This window comes from Tachyglossus aculeatus, chromosome 7 (assembly GCF_015852505.1).
Source record: "Tachyglossus aculeatus isolate mTacAcu1 chromosome 7, mTacAcu1.pri, whole genome shotgun sequence".
Lineage (NCBI taxonomy): Eukaryota > Metazoa > Chordata > Mammalia > Monotremata > Tachyglossidae > Tachyglossus > Tachyglossus aculeatus.
Window position 1 is genome coordinate 54,144,774 of NC_052072.1, and position 19,502 is coordinate 54,164,275.

Here is a 19,502-nt window from a genome sequence, read left to right on the forward strand (position 1 = left end):
GTTCCCAGCTGCATTTCTAATCACCAGCCCCCATCTTTAGGATCTAGATTTGGCCATCAGTAAAAAGGGACAGGGAGAGCGAGAGGAAGACGGAGAAAGGGAAAACGAGAGAGAGAGAGATGGATGTGTATGCATGTGTGTGTGTTTGCGTGCACACACATAACCATTTCCAGGAGAAACCGCATGGCCTAGCGGAAAGAGCCTGGGAGTCAAAGGATTTGGTTTTCTAATCCAGGCTCTACCTCTTGTCTGCTGTGTGACCTTGGGCAAGTCACTTCACTTCTCTGTGCCTCAGTTTCCTCAACTGTAAAATGGGGATCAATTAAGACAGTGAGCCCCACCTGGAACATGGACTGTGACCAGCCCAATTATCTTGTATCTGCCCAAGCACTTAGTACAGTGCCTGGCACATAGTGTACTTAATAAATACCATAGTTATTATTATTATCTTTGCTATTATCATTATTATTATTGTTCTTGATGTTTAGGAAAAGGCTTGTGGGGTCAGTGAGGCACCCATTTTTCTGCTGCCTTCTTGGGAGGCCCCTGTGAGCCAAGTGACGTTGGTTGGAGCTTAAGTCCCACGTTAAAGAAATGATTAGATGGGTTCAGCTCATCTTGAGTGTGGAGCAGAGAGCTCTTTGTTCATTGATTCAGTCTTATTTATTGAGCGCTTACTGTGTGCAGAGCACTGTACTAAAGGCTTGGGAAGTACATCTCGGCAACAGAGACAATCCCTGCCCAACAACGGACTCACGGTCTAGAAGGGGGAGACAGACAACCAAACAAAACAAGTAGACAGGCGTCAATCCCATCAAAATAGATATGTATATATCTACAATATATATATATATACATATATATATATACATATATATCTACAATTCTATATATATAAGAATATATATATTCTGTATATTATATATATATATGCATCATTTAAAAATAGAGTAATGAATATGTACAAATATACACAAGTGCTGTGGGGAGAGGAAAGGGGTAGGGCAGAGGGAGAGAGTGGGGGCAATGGGGAGGGGAGGAGGAGCAGAGGAAAAGTTGGGGGGGGCCTCAGTATGGGAAGGCCTCCTGGAGGAGGTGTGCTCTCAGTAGGGCTTTGAAAGGAGGAAGAAAGCTAGTTTGGTGGATGTGTGGAGGGAGGGCATTCCAGGCCAGAGATAGGACATGGGCCAGGGCTCAACAGCGGGACAGTCGAGAACGAGGGACGGTGAGGAGGAGGTGAGAAGGAGAGAAGGGAGGTGAGGTAGGAAGGGGCAAGGTGATAGCTTTGAAGCCAATAGTGATTTGTTATTTGTTATTTAAAGTGAACTCTGGGAAAGAAATGCCATCTGTGGCAGGGCAATTTAGATATAGGGTCAGTTAGGCAGAATAACCAGATGTGATTTAGCACTGACACTTCTTATGGTGCATCATTTCCTCCTGGAAGGAAGCTTCCAAGTTAAGAGCATCACACAACAATCACATGATAGCTGATAACTTAGTTCCACCTGAAAGTGAAGAAGCACGGAAAGAAATTTACAGGAAAAACTCTCAAGTGTTATTCAGTCTTTCTGAATTTATGCAACTCTATAATGCTGTGAGTTATTCTCCTTCGGATACCCCAGTTTGTAGTTCTACTTAATTACAAGTGTTTTGCAGCCCTATTTTATTTATTCAGATAAAGGTATGTTTATTATCAAAAGGAATAGCAGTTTTGCATTTTCATTTGTTAACTAGGTTTTCCTAAACATAGTTGTTCTTTAATCAACTGCTGTGACAAAGTGTTCTTGCATCGGTAAGCTTGGGGGATAATGTGCTGTAATTGTATTTCCAGTGTGCATATAATAATAGGGATAATAATAGTAAATGAACTGTAATTGACTGAATTTTCCATTTTTCTAGAAAGGAAATAAGAAACTCAAATCATGGAAGGATGGGTTTTTCACTGAAAACTCCTTTTTTTTTCTTTTCTTTTAACAAGAAACCTGACAAAATATGGTTTTGTTTCTTGGTAATGACAGTCTCAGCTACAAATCAAGTAGTTTTTCATTTGGGTTTTCCAACGATTTAGGGGTCCCCACCCACAAATCAAAATCTGGGATGGTCTTTACCCACAGGTAACCCAAGTTGCAGGTCAGGAGTGTCTTTTTGGCCTTCACAAAGAGGAAGCAAACCTATTGATTTACTCACAACCCACACATAGGCACATATCTTTCCAGTTATTGCTTCCTCCCACCTGTAATTTATTTTAGCGTTTGTCTCCCCGCTAGACTGGACTCTGCTTGAGTGCAGCTACTGACTCCCTTGTAGTCTATGCCCAAGTGCTTAGTCCATTGCTGTGCACATATTAAGTGCTCAAATACTGTTAATCATTTCTCCAAAACATCAAATATGAGAAAGGATTAGGCTGGTCTGTGGGAGGGAGGGTGACAGTGCAGTAAATTAGCATTAGCTCCCCACACCATTGAAAAAAACCATGTAGATGATGCTTCTGTACTTGCTTCATTAACCCTAGACCTGGTGGTTTTGATAGAGGGTTAGGACTATGCAGAGAGTCTCTGAAGGATTTTGGAGGAAGTTGATACCTCTACAACGGAGACACCTGCAAGGACCGGGGAACTGTTGGAAACTAATGGCCAAATATGTGTCCTTCCCCCAAGAGTATTGCCATTGCAATTTCACTATTGAAGAATAGATGAGGGGTGTTGTAGTTCTAATGAGTTTTTCTTTGAAGTAAACATCCTCACTACCAGATTGTGTGTGAATGTTATAGAACAAGCTACAGGGGTGATCCGATGGCAGCTGATGAACTGGTTTACAGAGTATCCTCAAGATAGCAGATATGATATCCCTCTGTCACTGTAGTTTCTGCGACAATCCTGTTCCCCTTGCAGCCCTGGGCCTCACTAAGCACTTGGGAAGTACAAGTTGGCAACATATAGAGATGGTCCCTACCCCTTCGCCTTCCACCACCATCTCCCCCTTTTTTTTCCCCCTCATCTCTCTCCTGCAGTCTTTCTCCCCTCCTTCCCTTCCCTTCCATTGCTTGAGCCAATTGGTTGGTTGATTTCGGCCAACCACTTGCTAGTGAAGTTAGGTTGGGGGGTTGGAGAAACAGGCCTGACTAAGGAGAATGGAGACGCAGACTGTTCTCGGTGCCCCTGGCCTTAGAACAGGTGAATTCATTGTTGCATTTATTGAGCACCTATTGTGTGTACAACACTGTACTAAGTGCTTGGGAAAGTACAATATCACAATAAACAGTGACATTCTGATCATCACAAGAGCCCACAGGGTGGGGAAAGTACTCATGTGCCTGTTCCCCCTGCCCATTGGCCAATTCCATGACCAAGGGTCGCTTGTTGCTCAAGTCTTTAGCCAATCAAACAATGGCTTATTGCTCCCTTTATTCATCCCCCTCCCAGCCCCACAGCACTTATGTACCCATCTGTAATTTGCTTATTTATATTAATGTCCATTTCCCCCTATAGACAGTAGACTCGATGTTTTATTGTCATACTGTACTCTCCTATTCATTCATTCATTCATTCAATGGTATTTATTGAGCGCTTACTGTATGCAGAGCACTGTACTAAGCACTTGGGAAGTACAAGTTGGCAACATATAGAGATGGTCCCTACCCAACAGCGGGCTCACAGTCTAGAAGGGGGAATGGGCCGGGGTTGACAGCAGGACAGGAAAGATTGAGGCACAGTGAGAAGGTTAGCACCAGAGGAGTGGATTGTGTGGGCTGGGATGTAGAAGGAGAGAAGGGAGGTGAGGTAAGAAGAGGGACGGTGATGGAGAGCTGTGAAGGCAATAGTGAGGAGCTTTTGTTAGATACGGAGGTTGACTGGAGATTTTTGAGGAGGGGGGTGACATGTTCCGAACTTTCTGTAGAAAGATAATCCAGACAGCAGAGGAAAGTATGGACTGAAGTGGGGAGAGGCAGGAAGTAGGGAGGCCAGAAAGGAGTCTGATACAGTAATCCAGTTGGGTTAGGATGAGTGATTGTACTAACTGTTTGGATGGAGACGAAAGGGCGGATTTTGGCGATATTGTGAAGGTGAGACCGGCAGAATTTGGTAATGAATTGGATTTGTGGGGTGAATGAGAGAGAGGAGTCAAGGATGACATCAGGGTTGTGGGCTTGTGAGACAGGAAGGATGGTTGCCTATCTGCCTTTGCACCAAGAAAAGACTCCTTTAAAGCACTGTACTAAGTGCTGTGCTCTTTCCACTGAGCCACGCAGACCACCTTTCTCCCCACCTTCAAAGCCTTATTAAAAGAAGCAGCGTGGCTCAGTGGAAAGGGCCTGGGCTTGGGAGTCAGAGGTCATGGGTTCTAATCCCTGCTCCATCACTTGTCAGCTGTGTGACTTTGGGTAAGTCACTTAACTTCTGTGCCTCAGTTTCCTCATCTGTAAAATGGGGATTAAGACTGTGAGCCCCACGTGGGACAACCTTGATTACCTTATATCCTCCCCAGTGCTTAGAACAGTGCTTTGCACAAAGTAAGTGCTTAACAAATACCAACATTATTATCTCCTCCCAAGAAACCTTTACCAAGCCAGTCCTCATTTCCCCCACTCCCTCTCCCTCTGTGTCACCTGTGCGCTTAGATCTACACCCTTTAAGCATTTGATATTCAAGCTGCCCTCAGTTCCACAGTACTTACATACATATCCATAATTTGTTTTGATGTCTGCCTCCCCATCTAGTCGGTAAGCATCTGCTGGACAGGGAATGTGTCAGTCAACTCTGTTGTATTGCAATCTCCAAGCATTTAGTACAGTGCTCTGCACACAGTAAGCTCTCAACAAACACTGTTGATTGATTTGTAGATGGGGAGAGTGGTAGTCTGTCATATAATAATAATGATGGTATTTGTTAAGCACTTACTGTGTGCAAAGCATTGTTCTAAGCGCTGGGTTAGATACAAGGTTATCATGTTGTCCCACTTGGGGCTCACAAGTCTAGATCCGCATTTTACAGATGAAGTAACTGAGGCACAGAGAAGTTAAGTGATTTGCCCAAAGTCACACAGCTGACAAGTGGTGGAGTCGGGATTAGAACCCATGATCTCTAACTCCCAAGCCCGTGCTTTTTCCACTAAGCCACACTGCTTCTCTAATGAAGGCTTTAGAGGAGTGAGGGGTGAGGACAGCACGGTGAGGCATAGTGGGAGAGCCTATCGAGGGCCTTAAAGCCAGTGGTAAGCAGTACATTCGATGCTAATAGTTACCCATCCACCTTCAGCCAGCCACCAAATAACTCCTTCATTACAAGTCGTTGGCCAGTGTGTTGGTTTATCTGAAAGTGGACTAGTTGAGGATGCAGCCTGGATCATTCAGGGTGGGGTTGTTTTATTCTCACCCCTCAATCAAACCCTGTGGAATGCTCATCAAGATCCCCTCAATCCCTGACCCCTCAAAACCTGAGCTTGCACCTCCACCCTACTCCATAGCTGTTTCCCAAGTAAGTAGACAGCTGCAGTGTGGTAGCTGTTGAGTGTGGGAGTCAGGGGTTGGGGGTGGTGGGGGTCTATGGACTAGTGGATAGAGCGTGTACCTGGGAGTCAGAAGGACCTGAGTTCTAATCCTAGCTCTGCCACTTGTCTGCTTTGTGACTTTGGGCGAGTCACTTCACTTGTCTGTGCCTCAGTTACCTCATCTGTAAAATGGGGATTTAAGACTGTGAGCTGACAAGGACTGTGTCCAACTGGATTACCTTGCATCTACCCCAGTGCTTAGTACAGTGCCTGGCACATATTAAGCACTTAACAAATACCGCTATTATTATTATTATTATTAAGAGGTCAGGTTGTTCACTTCAGGTTTGCTGGGGGTGGGGAAACCGCTCAGACTCAAGAGTTCCCTCCTAAATCTAAATCATGAGATCTATCTATATAGGTGGCTCAGTGCTTATCATATCAGACCTGTAGTGTTTGCCTTAGCCTTACCTGCCATGGACAGTCCATTGTATTTGGTGTAACAGCTCCATTCTTTTTCTTATTTTACCATTTCAAAGAAGCATCATCAATGCATATATAAAACATCCAAGCCTGAATCTTTTTTTGTTTGTTTTCTTTTCAGGATGTGGTCTGGGGATTAAACTCATTATTCACTGTAAGTATAAGAATGTAACAGCAATTGGTGTTAAAAACTCAACATGTCCAGGACTGAAATCCTTATCTTCCCTCCCAAACCCTGCCTTCTCCCTGACTTTCCCATCACTGTTGATGGCACTACCATTCTTCCCGTCTCACAAGCCCGCAAACTTGGTGTCATCCTCGACTCCGCTGTCTCGTTCACCCCTCACATCCAATCCGTCACCGAAACCTGCCAGTCTCACCTCCGCAACATCACCAAGATCCGCCCTTTCCTCTCCATCCAAACCGCTACCCTGCTCGTTCAAGCTCTCATCCTATCCCGTCTGGATTACTGCATCAGCCTCCTCTCTGATCTCCCATCGTCCTGTCTTTCCCCACTTCATACTTCATGCCGCTGCCTGGATCGTCTTTGTCCAGAAAGGCTCTGGGCATGTTACTCCCCTCCTCAAAAATCTCCAGTGGCTACCAGTCAACTTACACATCAGGCAAAAACTCCTCACCCTCAGCTTCAAGGCTCTCCATCACCTCGCCCCCTCCTACCTCACCTCCTTTCTCTCCTTCTACAGCCCAGCCCACACCCTCCGCTCCTCTTCTGCTAATCTCCTCACCGTGCCTCGTTCTCGCCTGTCCCACTGTCGATCCCCGGCCCACGTCATCCCGGCCTGGAATGCCCTCCCTCCGCACATCCGCCAAGCTAGCTATCTTCCTCCCTTCAAAGCCCTTCTGAGAGCTCCCCTCCTCCAGGAGACCTTCCCAGACTGAGCCCCTTTTCCTCTCCTCCTCCCCATCCCCCCCGCCCGACCTCCTTCCCCTCCCCACTGCACCTGTATATATGTTTGTACAGATTTATTACTCTATTCATTTTACTTGTATATATTTATTCTATTTATTTTATTTTGTTAATATGTTTTGTTCTCTGTCTCCCCCTTCTAGACTGTGAGCCCACTGTTAGGTAGGGACCCTCTCTATATGTTGCCAGCTTGTACTTCCCAAGCGCTTAGTACAGTGCTCTGCACACAGTAAGCGCTCAATAAATACATTTGAATGAATGAATGACTCCCTCTTAGTTCTAGAATGCTGATAGAGAAAACTGGGGAAAAAAAATGGAAAAATGGACTGATTCTCTGCTGCTTGGCAGCCAGTTGAAATCACTTGGTTTAAGATGGCACTCTCAAGAGGGGACCAAGGGAACAGACTAAAAGAGTTTTCCTTGGTTCCAACTCTAGTGTCCAGAACCCTGGAGAGTTTGGGACTTCCATGAAAGGAAAACCTTTTTCTTGTTTCAATGAACTTGCCACCTTCTCAGCCCAAGACAAATGGGCTATCTAGGAGTATTCCACTAACCACAGATATTCTTGATCGTAGCGACCACCCTGAGGCCAAAAGTGAACATCATTATCCAGCTGCAGGCAGATTAAGCCGAAGTAGTTTTTTTTTTAAAGCACAGATTTTTCCATGCTTTGAAAATAAAATTGCATTTTGATATATGTTCCTGGAACAGAAAAAGGAATTTCAGTGACCTGACTGTCCATCTCTAAAGAGAAGGTTTTGAATATTTTTGGTAGTCAAGGCTAATTTTGTGAAAAATCATCCCCAAAATAATGCATCTCTCCTTCCAATGAAGAATATGCAATCTGAATATGAGGGGTTCCCCCATCATCCCCACCCAAGAAAGTCCACAAATATGTCTCCCTGCAGCCCAACTGCAAGAAAGGACATAGAATGGATTGAACGAGTTCACTGGCTGGGTTTGCCTAGGGCAAGAGTCCTCTGGGAAATGTGTTTCTCTGATGAAAATTCCTGGTTGCCCCAATCTACTACTCCAAGCGCCCCAAGATAACCAGGAAAAATGGCAACCTCATCCCTGCCAAGGCTTACCCTATCATTTCTCAGCTCAAATGCCCAGAGTCACGATAGATCGCTAATTACTAACCAAGTTAATTAGCATCAGTTTTAAAATCCTAGCCAATTCCATAAATTCTTTTGTTTCAGTGGGCATGGGGCAGAGCACTGATTACCAACCCAGTTGGCATCATCTTAACAATCCCAGCCTATTCCATAAATAGTCAGGGGGCACACTATGGGGCACCATGAAGACCCAGACACCGATAAGCAGTGCAGCCCAACCATCACCTTTGGCCTCAGCCCCTTGGCCACGGTGCTCAGTTGGGATCCTTCCCTATCAAAATGAGAAGCTCAGGACATCTCCCCGTTTGTTTTATTACCCCCTTTTCTCAGCCAGTTAGAAAATGAATCCTATTTTCAGATTACTTGAATCAAAAAGAACCAATTTTTGGCAGATAATTTGGGGGTTCCATTTCCAGGTAGAGACAGCTAAGAAAGGATCTTATGTCTTCACTTAAATGAAATAACTTTTTTGCCTTTTGTCATAACTTTCATAATCTGTTAACTCTGGACACTTTTTTGATTAATGGGTGGTTTTATGCATTTCTTATACTTTTTCTGAACTGCTCAATCCATATGTTTAAGTGACTCCAGTTCCTAGTTTTAAATGAAAATTGTTATTTTAATACTTATTAGGCAAGCCTTTCAAATTCCATACTGTGGATGGGTTACTATGGGTGGTTATGCATTTGTAGACAGGGCACATTAAAATAGCTTCAGATTACTTGTAAATCAGTAAGTAGTATTTGTTGAGGGTCTCCTGTGTGCAGAGCACTGCAGTGAGCAATTGGAAGAGTAAAATAGAATTCATAGTTATGATCCAAGCACATCTTTTTTATGGTATTTGTTAGGTGCACACTATACGCCAGTCACTGTACTAAACGCTAGAGTAAATACTAGCTAGTTACATTGGATGCTGTCCATGTCCCACATGGGGCTCACAGTTTTTTTCATCCCCATTTTCCAGTTGAGGTAATTGAGGCCCAGAGAAATGAAGCGACTTGCCCAGGTCACCTGGCAGAGAAGTGGTAGAGCCGTGACTAGAATCCAGGTCCTTCTGACTCCCAGGCCCATGCTGTCTATCCACTAGGCCACACTGCTTCTTGTCTGTCAAATCGTTAGCAATCTCATGAATCGTTAGTGACTATCACCAAAGGAAAGGAAGTTAGACCAGAACTGGGTAATTTAAGCAATGTTCATAAGAGGAGTTTTTGTTGGGGGCAAGGACATTGGCTTGGAGAGGAAGGAAGGGTGACACAGAAAGGGAGAGCCTCAAAGAGAGAGACAAGTAAGAACGCCCCTCCCTTACCTCTGGTCACAAGGCTATCACCCACCTCCTGGACCTCTACCCCAAAGCCTTATGGGAATTGTGTGCCCAGAGTAGCTCTCTGGGGATGGTTGCCCCAGTTCTGGAGCAGCACCAGCACCCACCCTCAGCCTGGAGCAGGGCTACTGGCACAGGCGAAGAAGGGGCAGCTCTGTTGATGATTTCTTCTGCCCCGGCCCCCTCTACCTGTGGGCTGACACCATCGGCAGACCGTGAGTTGGACTTGCCAGCCACATTATAACAAACGAATGCCAGCTGGGATTGGCGCTTATTTTAATGAAAGCAAGTGCTAAATTTGGTCATACAGGGTGAGTCTGGGGGCCTGAAATGCATTTGCAGAGTACTTTCGCTGCAGTGACACACTTCCACTCCCAGCACCCACTGGCAGCTTTTCCGTCTCCACAGTTGGAGTTGTTGCCAGAAGTTCACAGCATTTTCTTAGCTTCCGCTTCAACTGAAGAAATGAACATTGCTGTGAACGTGACCTATCTTGTGTTAAGTGTAGCATCAGCCTTTTTATTCCATATCCTTTGAAAAGATTGCCACTGTGCACAGTGCTGTGAAGGTGGCACAATATGACCTTTCCAAATTAGTGTTAACTGTTCAAGTAGTTTCACCCTCACACAATTTCTCTTTTCCCTCCTACCAACTCCATAGTAACCCCTGCAGCATAAGAAGCCAGAAAATAAGACTTCTGAAATGATTTCTGTCAAATGTCTTGTGTTTTTCAGGATCTTTTAAATTTTGATGATCCTTTGAATATTGAGGCTGCAGAACACCACATGCGTGACAAGGTGAGTCAGTCTTTGAATCGGTTTCTTCTTACCTTTAAGAATAGATCTGTGTAGCTTGTCATTTCTAAATATATCCTTTTATTTAAGAGCGAGCCTGAGTTCTGAGAGAGTTCAAGAAAGCACATTTAGGGTTATAGTGATGTTACATTCTAATTTTTCATGGAAACTCAGCACAGCGTATTACAAGCAGGCTAATCAATCTTCTCTATTTAGAACCTGCTTAATTACGTTCTTCACAACATTCATTGTTGTATTTATTGAGCGCTTACTGTGTGCAGAGCACTGTACTAAGCGCTTGGGAAGTATAAGTTGGCAACATATAGAGACGGCACCTACCCAACAATGGGCTCACAGTCTAGAAGGGGGAGACAGACAACAAAACAAAACATGTGGACAGGTGTCAAGTCATCAGAATAGATAGAAGTATAGCTAGATGTACATCATTAACAAAATAAATAGAATAGTAAATATGTACAAGTAAAATAGAGTTATAAAACTGTACAAACATATATACAGGTGCTGTGGGGAGGGGAAGGAGGTAGGGTGGGGGGGATGGGGAGGAGGAGGAGAGGAAGAGAGGCTCAGTCTGGGAAGGCCTCCTGGAGGAGGGGAGCTCTCAGTAGGGCTTTGAAGGGAGGAAGATAGCTAGCTTGACAGATGTGTGGAGGGAGGGCATTCCAGGCCAGGGGGAAGACGTTGGCTGGGGGTCGACGGCGGGACAGGTGAGAACGAGGTACAGTGAGGAGGTTAGTGGCAGAGGAGCGGAGGGTGTGGGCTGGGCTGTAGAAGGAGAGAAGGGAGGTGAGGTAGGAGGGGGCGAGGTGATGGACAGCCTTGAAGCCGAGAGTGAGGAGTTTTTGCTTCATGCGTAGGTGGACTGATAACCACTGGAGGTTTTTGAGGAGGGGAGTAACATGCCCAGAGCATTTCTGCACAAAGATGATCTGGGCAGCAGCGTGAAGTATAGACTGAACACTGAAGAACTCTAAGAGAAAACTTCAAGCCAGCCATAAATAATAAGGCATTTTCCCTCCTAGTTTATCCAGGGCACCTGGTCTTTGGGCTGTCATAATAAATTCTACAACTGTAGACAAATCATTTGTATGTAGCAATTTATGAAGAACCCAGAGATTGGATTCTAGAGAGCCAGGAAGCAAGCTGCCTAATTAGATTGCTAGATTATATATTTGGTTAAATGGCAGTCCTCAGGTGTCAACGTGACCCTTTAGTTTTATCCAAGTAGGCAAATGTAGCTGAAAAAACGGGTTTGCTCACACAGTCCATGTTTCAGTTCATCTTCTGCTAGGCTACCATATTTGCTATTTGCAGGACTTTGATGTTGGCTTTAAATCTATCTCCTTATCTAGTCTGTAAGCTCCTTTTGAGCAGGATCATCTATACCTACTCTTGTGCATTGTACTCTTCCCAAGCACTCAGTACATTGCTGTGCACACAGTAAGTGCTCAGTAATAATAATAGTAATTGCTAAGTGCTTACTATTTGCCAAGCACTGAACTAAGCTCCGGGGTAGATACAAAATAGTCAGGTTTGAGGCAGTACCTGTCCCACCTAGGTTCACAGTCTTAATCTCCATTTTGCAGATGAGGAAACAGGCCCATAGAAATTAAGTGACTGGCCCAAGGTCACAAAGCAGCAAGTGATGGAACCGGGATTAGAGCCTAGGTCCTCTGACTCCCAGGCCTGTGCCTTTTCACTGGGACACGCTGCTTCCCACAGGGAAGGTCAATCAATACTATTGATTGGGTTGTGATAATCCCAAAGCCTCCCAACTGCCAACACAGTACCAGTTGCCTGTCACTGGCATCTCTCTCATCCTAACAATACAGAGGATTTATGGTTGTGCTGTAGGAAATAAGAAAATTTTATCCCGGGCCCTGGGTGGGAATCAGTAGGGGCTAAGGTCTTCGAAACCTCCAGAAGCTGGGTTCCACACTCAGGATGGAAATTGTCGTCCATGTGTCCTATTGGAGAACGGTGATCCAGTAGAATGGGATGGTGGAAGAGGTCAGGGTGGAAAAGGAATGGTCACTCCAACTACCTTCAAACCACCACAGAAGTATGAGGCTCAAAAATTTAGTTTTAATGCAAAAGGAAAGACAAAGAAAAAAGCTTACTTGTCCTAATTACTTAGGCTTCAGTCAAATACCCATTCATCCAGAAGCACACATGCAAACTTCCTTAAATACTCAGAAAAATTGAAATGCTTTGTTGAGCCCCAAGGAGCAGTCAGTCAGTCATATTTATTGAGTGATTACTGTGTGCAGAGCACTGTACTAAGCACTTAGGAGAGTACAGTACAACAGACATATTCCATGTCCACAACAAGCTCAGTCTTCTCAGAGGGGGAGACAGGCCCAGAGAAGTTAAATGACTTGCCCAGGTTCACACAGCAGACATTTGGCAGAGCTGGGATTTGAACTTAGGTCCTTCTGACTTCCAGGCCCGTTCTCTATCTACTAAGCCATGCTGCTTCTCTGCTTCACTATTCCTAAGTGTACAGTTTACACAATGAAGCAGTGAATCCTTAACTGTGTATATAAGTTGATTGCGGGGTAGGGAGAGACGGAGGAGTACCCCAGTGCTTAGGTAACGTAGAAGTTCTGAAGTGTTAGGGTGGGAAGGTGAGAGAGTAGTCAGGGAAGGCCTCCTGGAGGAGATGTGATTTCAGAAGGGCCTTGAAGATGGAGAGAATTGGTCTCCTGAAGGTGAAGGGGGAGGGAGTTCCAGGCAGAGAGAATGGTGGGAGCACAAGTTCAGTGGCAAGAGAGATGAGAATTAACCACAATAAGTAGGTTTGCTAAAGAGGAGTAAAGAGTACACATAGAGGTAGAATGGGACAAGAGTGAAGAGAAAGGGGGAGAGTTGATGGAGTGTTTGAAGCCCAGTCGATCAATCAGTGGTATTTATCGAGTACTTACTATGTGCAGAGCACTATACTGACTGATTGGCAGAGTACAGTACCACAGAATTAGCAGATATGCTCCCTGCCCATAACGAATTTCTGCTTGATGTGGGCAGGAATTAGCAACCATTTGTGAGGATTGGGAGATGTCTGCAAAATATGTTAGAAAAATGATCCAGGCAGCTGAGAGAATCATATATTAGAGGGGGGAGAGGCTGGAGGCAGATGGCAGAACGGATGGAGCAGAAGGGGTGGAAGGAGAGAAAGGAAGGAAGGGGAGAAGGGGAGGAAGGGGAGATGTAAAGAAAAAAGAACCAGCACGGTTTGTTAACATGGGGATTAAAAGAGGGAGGAATCACTAGATTATAAACTCCTCGAAGGTAGGAATCGTGTCAACCACCTCTGTTGTTCAGGGCCTAAGTCCAGTTCCCAAGTTTATACATTTTCCCATCTCTCAGTAGACTGCAGTGCACAAGAACACTTGCCCCACAGCACTTCGTGTACAAATCTATAATTTATTTTAATGTCTATCTCCAAGTGAGGAAGAATTGGCACAGGTGGAGGAGTTAGATTTTGAAAGCAAGTGGGAGAGCTCCTCTTGAGACATGATCAAGCAGGATAAGAGGGGATGAGAGGTGAGGGGGAGATTTTACGGAGTTTATGCCTGATGGTCTCAACTTGGTCCGTAAATGAGTTGGCCAGGTCATCAGGGCTGAGAGGAGGAGAAGGTGGGGGCATAAGGATTTAAGAAGGGAATTAAAAATCAGAAATAGTTGATGTGGCAGTGGGTGTTAGTAGTTCATCAGGGAGGAGAAGTGATGTTCTTAGACGGTGAGCCCCATGAGGGACAGGGTCCTTGTCTAATTCCCACCTGTGGATTCTCTCCCAGCACTTAGGTCAGTACTCTGCACCCAGTAAATGTGTAATAAATCTTATTACTACTACCATTGTTGTAGGGCACAGAAAAGGGGGGAATTACATAGGGTGAGAATGTTTGAAGTTGATGAGGTCCACCTGGTGGCAGGATGTTCACCAGAAGTGCTCCAAGGTTCGTGTACAAGAGTGGTGGAAGTACACCGTGCAGTAATCCAGGACAGCGGGTTGGTGGTGCTATATTGGCAAAAAGGGAAGGATGCATGGGATTTGAGTTGGATGGATGGGCCAGAGTTGAGGGGAGGGTGGGTTGAAGAGAGTCCAAGCGGGGCATGGTGGTCTGGGGGTAAGCAGAGAAGGTCAAAAGATAGAGGTCTTGGTGCAGGTAGAGGATAGTTTTACAGAGAGAGGAGGAGAAGGTGTGTTGTGGGGAGTTGGTTGTGAGATTTTGGAAAAGGGAAGGTTAGAGACTGTTTAGTGACTAGCAAGAAGGAGGTTCAGCTTTCATGAGTGAGGTGGGGTGGAGGGGAGCCCTTCCTGGATTAATCTCTCATCCCCACAACCTCTTTCCCTTCCAAATCTCACTTACGCACTTCGTATCACCTAAGCACTCGGGAACTCACATCCCCTCAGCCCACTTTCTGTGTGCATACTGTGTCCTCTTGTTTGCTGTTTTTTTTAAAATGGTATTTAATCGCTTACTGTGTGGCAGGCACTTTTCAAAGAGCTGGGGGTAGATAGAAGCTAATCAGGTTGGACATAGTTCATGTCCCACATGGGACTCACAGTCTTAATCCCCATTTTACAGATGTGGGAACTGAGGCAGAGAGAAGTGAAGTGACTTGTCTCACAGCAGACAGGTGGTGGAACTGGGATTAGAACCCAGGTCCTTCTGACTTGCAGGCCTCTCTATGTATTAGGCTATGCTGCTTCCTTCTACCTGTAATTTATTGTAGTGTCTGCCTCCCTTACACAATTGTAAACTCCTCGAGAGCAATGATCATTTCCACTAACTAGGTTCTCCAATCAGTGGTACTTACTGGGTGCTTATTGTCTTCAGAGGACTGTACTAAGCACTTTGGAGAGTATAGTATGACAGAGTTGGTATTTACATTCCCACTCTCTAGCTCTTAGCCCAGTGTACTACCCAAGTAAGCACTCAGTAAATTCTATCTATTATTGGTTGATTTAGGGTTTCCTAGAGCCATCTCTAGAGGACAGCCTACTTCTTTGTTTCTAGCTGCAATGGCACTGCAACTGCCAGGGTCCCACTAGACCCATACAGGTTCCCCAAATTTCAGCCTCATTTTCCCTTCTTTGTTCAAAAAACCAGTGTGTTTTCCTCTCAAAGTAAGGAACTTAAATTGATGGGTCAATCAATCAATCGTATTTATTGAGCGCTTACTATGTGCAGAGCACTGTACTAAGCGCTTGGGAAGTACAAGTTGGCAACCTATAGAGACAGTCCCTACCCAACAGTGGGCTCACAGTCTAGAAGGGGGAGACAGAGAACAAAACCAAACATATTAACAAAATAAAATAAATAGAATAGATATGTACAAGTAAAATAAATAAATAGAGTAATAAATATGTACAAACATATATACATATATACAGGTGCTGTGGGGAAGGGAAGGAGGTAAGACGGGGGATGGAGAGGGGGACGAGGGGGAGAGGAAGGAGGGGGCTCAGTCTGGGAAGGCCTCCTGGAGGAGGTGAGCTCTCAGGGCCTTGAAGGGAGGACGAGAGAAAAAAAAAGTTCCAGTCTTGCAATGCAGTGCCTGTTTTTATGGGACATTGCATATTCTCCAATACTTCGGCATGCATTCTATTGAATTTGAGTTGTTTTGGAGGGTTTTTTTATGGTATTTGTTAAGCGCTTACAGCCAGGTACTGTACTAAGTGCTGGGTAGAGATACAAGATCACCAGGTTGGACACAATCCATATCTCATATGGGGCTCACAGTCTGAATCCCCATTTTACAAAGGAGATAATGGAGGCGAAGAGAAGCCCAGGCCCGTGCTCTTTCCACTAAGCCTTGCTGCTTCTCCGTTTTCCATGTTTTCCCTAGTGCTTTGGTGTAGGGTACATTAGCTTGCTTAGAAAGATGTCAGTTAATTTTCCTGCCTCTATTGCATTGCCAAGTTGAAGCTTACACAGATAATGACTGGGGAGAGTTGTAGTAAAGATGTCCCCTCCAGCAGTATCTAGAAAAGGTCATCAAAAGAGTAAGAGCAGACACGTCTATGGAAAGAAATCTGAAGCTTCATTGTAAAGAAGAAGACATTTGTTGGACCAGGTTACTAATGTAACCAACCCAGCACCCTGAGTGACCTAAGGTTAATGTTCATTTAGTTGGGAAGCAGCGTGGCATAGTGGATTGAACACGGGCCTAGGAATCAGAAGATCATGGGTTCCAATCCTGGCTCTGTCTCTTGTTTGCAAGGTGACCTTGGGCAAGTCACTTCACTTCTCTGTGCCTTAGTTACCTCATCTGTAAAATAGGGATTGACACTGTGAGCCCCATATGAGACAGGGAGTGTCCAATCTGATTTGCTTGTATCCACCCCTGTGCTTAGTACAGTGCCTGACCCATAGTAAGCACTTAACAAATGCTACAATTATTATTATTATTGTTGTTGTTAAGTTTGGGCTTTTCTCTTTGTGGTGTCCACATTCCCTCAGGCTCTTCATTTTGTGGGCAGTACAATTGCAGGTACTGCTTTCCCACCACTGAAAAGAAAAACCAAAATGAGCAGTGGGTGCCACTTTACACTAAGGCTTATTTGTGAACTGTATTTTGCTGAAAATGTTTACGATGATGGCATTCATTTCTCTGCCTTGTATGTGCAATTTTGCCTGCAGCCCTCTGATTTGTTGATTCTCAAGCTACTTCTGCACCCCACAGTCCCAGAATCTTGCCATAAGCCAGGAACCATAACAAAAAGAAAAACAAAAAAAATCTATGGCCTGTTTTTTCTTAGTCTTAAAGCTGGCTTATAAAATAGCTGTCCGTCAGGTTGGACGGTGATACCAAAGAGAGTGAGATTTATCCATTTTGAGTGTGTTTGGTTGAAAAGACTAATGCACGCCTAACAGTTATAATTATGGGTATTACTACTGTTATGGTATTTGTTAAGCTTTGTCAAGCACGTTCTAATTGCTAGGAGAGATGAATCAATCAGTGCTATTTATTGAGTGCTTACTATGTACAGAGCACTGTAGTAAGCACTTGGGAGATTACAATAGGACAGGATTAGCAGTCAGGTTCCCTTGCCCATAACGAGCTTACAGTCTAAGATACCAGGTGATCAGGTTGAACACAGTCCCTCTCCTACATGGGACTCAGAGTCTAAGTAGGAGGGAGTAGCATTGAATTTCCATTGAACAGGTGAGGAAAGTGAGGCACAGTGAAGGTAAGTGCTGGTCACCCAGAAGACAAGTGGCAGAGTCAGGATTAGGACACAGTTTCTCTGACTCCCAGGCCAGTGCTTTTTTTCCATTAGTCCAGAGCGCTACTCATTCGTATATATTCCATGTATATATAAGGCTTGTCCTTCGTCGCACTGTTGCATTTGTTGTCCGAGCATCTGGGCCATATTCTTAACACCCTTTTTTGATTCTGCCTCTGGGTTTCTAAACCAGTCACCTGTTTGTGATTGTCACATTACTGATTGTTGCCTGCCAGCCCTGTCCGCTTCTTGTGTCTCAGTGGTACACTGCAATACCAGTTTGTTAAAGTTTGCTTCACTGTGTTTTAAGGCATATCTTTGGCCACCTCTTGCACTTATATACTTATATGCAACCTCAGGATTGATGTTTATTCAGCTGCATATTCAATTATTTATTAGGCTCATTCACTAGGCACTTTTCTGTCGATCTCCCCCCATTAGAGTATAAGCTCCTTGAGGGTAGGGAAGGCTATCCCTTGCTTATGTTGTACTTCCCAAGTGTTTAGTCTTATCGCATTGCCCCCAGTTGACACTTAGGCTACTAGTATTACTACTGCCATTTTGACTTATGCCTGCTCCCTCCACCCCCGCACCCTCTATCACCACTCACTCCTCCACTCCATTTCTCCAACACAAACATTTTAGCTCATTAAATAGCAGCTGTTGGTAGCCTACTTTCATCAGTTCTCCTGCCAAGGTTTTGGCCAGCATAGAGATGATGGAATAAGCGTTGCTATGATGCTGGTGAACCTATAGCTGGTGTCGCTAAGTCTGTCTCGCCATTTGATGATGTATTGACACACACAGGTGATGATGATGGGCTGCTCACTTGAGACCAGACCTTTGGATCGGCCCAGGTTTCACAGCCAGAGTTGGTCATTACAACAACTCCATAGATCTCAGGTTTGGCTGGAAACTAGATGCCGTGAGGTTTCTAGTCTGTAAGTCTTCAGTCAGATGATCTTGGTCTGTTCGTTTATTTCTAGATCATTGGATATTATGGTGCTTTGATAGCATTCAGTGTGTTCATCGAAGAAAATCTTTGGTAGTGTCTGAATTTCCAATAAAGCCTGGTTCATTACCTCAGCCTGCTTTAGGCTTATTTTTAATGTACAACACTTGAAAAGTGATTTTCTTTTGTTTTTTTAATGGTATTTCTTAAGTGCTTATTGTGGACCCGGCACTGTACTAAGCACTGGAGTTGATGCAACATAGGTTGGACACAATCCCTGTCCCTCATATCACAGTCTCAATCCCAATCTTACAGGTAACTGATGCCCAGAGAGGTGAAGTGACAATCACAAGGTCATACAGCAGACAAGTGGCAGAGCCAGGATTATAAACCAGGCTCTCTAACTACCAGGCCCCTGCTCTTTCCCCTAAGCCATGCTGGTTTATAGTCACCCAGCTTTATAATTATTCAAGTCTCCAGACCCATGTCATAAGTGAATAACAGCATCTTCATAATTAGTCAGTCAATCAGTTGCATTTATTGAATACTTACTATGTGCAGAACACTGTTCTGAGCACTTAGGAGAGTGCAGTACAGCAGAATTATCAAGCATGTTGCCTGCCCACAATGAGCTTCTTTTTGAGCCTTTCTCTCTTTTTTCTTTTTTTTTTTGGTATGAGGCGCTTATTATTTGTCAACTGCTGTTCTAAGAACTGTGATAGATACAAATTAATCAGGTTGGACACAGTCCCTATCCCACATGAGACACACAGTCTAAGTAGCGGAAAGAACAGCATATTTAATCCCCCTTTTACAGTTGAGGAGATTGAGGCATAGAGAAATTAAGTGACTTCCCCAAGGTTACATAGAAGCAATTGGCAGAGCTGGGATGAGAACCCAGATCCTCTGACTTCCAGACTTGTGGTCTTTCCACTAGGCCACTCTGATTCTCTGGCATGATTATGATGTTTTGATTTTTGGTTTCTGGAATGTGTCTGCTAATTCTGTTGTACTGTACTCTACCAAACACTCAGAACAGTGCTCTGCACATAGTAAGCACTCAATAAATACTGTTGATTGATTACTGTTTAATCACTTCATTCCTCTAAAGCCAACCTACTCACGGTACCTCGATCTTACCTATCTCACCTCCACCCCCTTATCAAT

At 44.5% G+C, this 19,502-nt stretch overlaps 1 protein-coding gene across 1 annotated transcript in view; it reads left to right on the forward strand.

Annotated features, from left to right (window-relative positions):
• The window catches only part of UBE2F (ubiquitin conjugating enzyme E2 F (putative)), a 158,597-nt gene that overhangs the window by 121,271 nt on the left and 17,824 nt on the right, over positions 1 to 19,502 (forward strand). The window contains exons 8-9 of the mRNA XM_038749771.1: positions 6,092 to 6,124; positions 10,072 to 10,134. Of these exons, the coding sequence (XP_038605699.1) occupies positions 6,092 to 6,124; positions 10,072 to 10,134 (96 nt within the window). The remainder of the gene's footprint in view (positions 1 to 6,091; positions 6,125 to 10,071; positions 10,135 to 19,502) is intronic.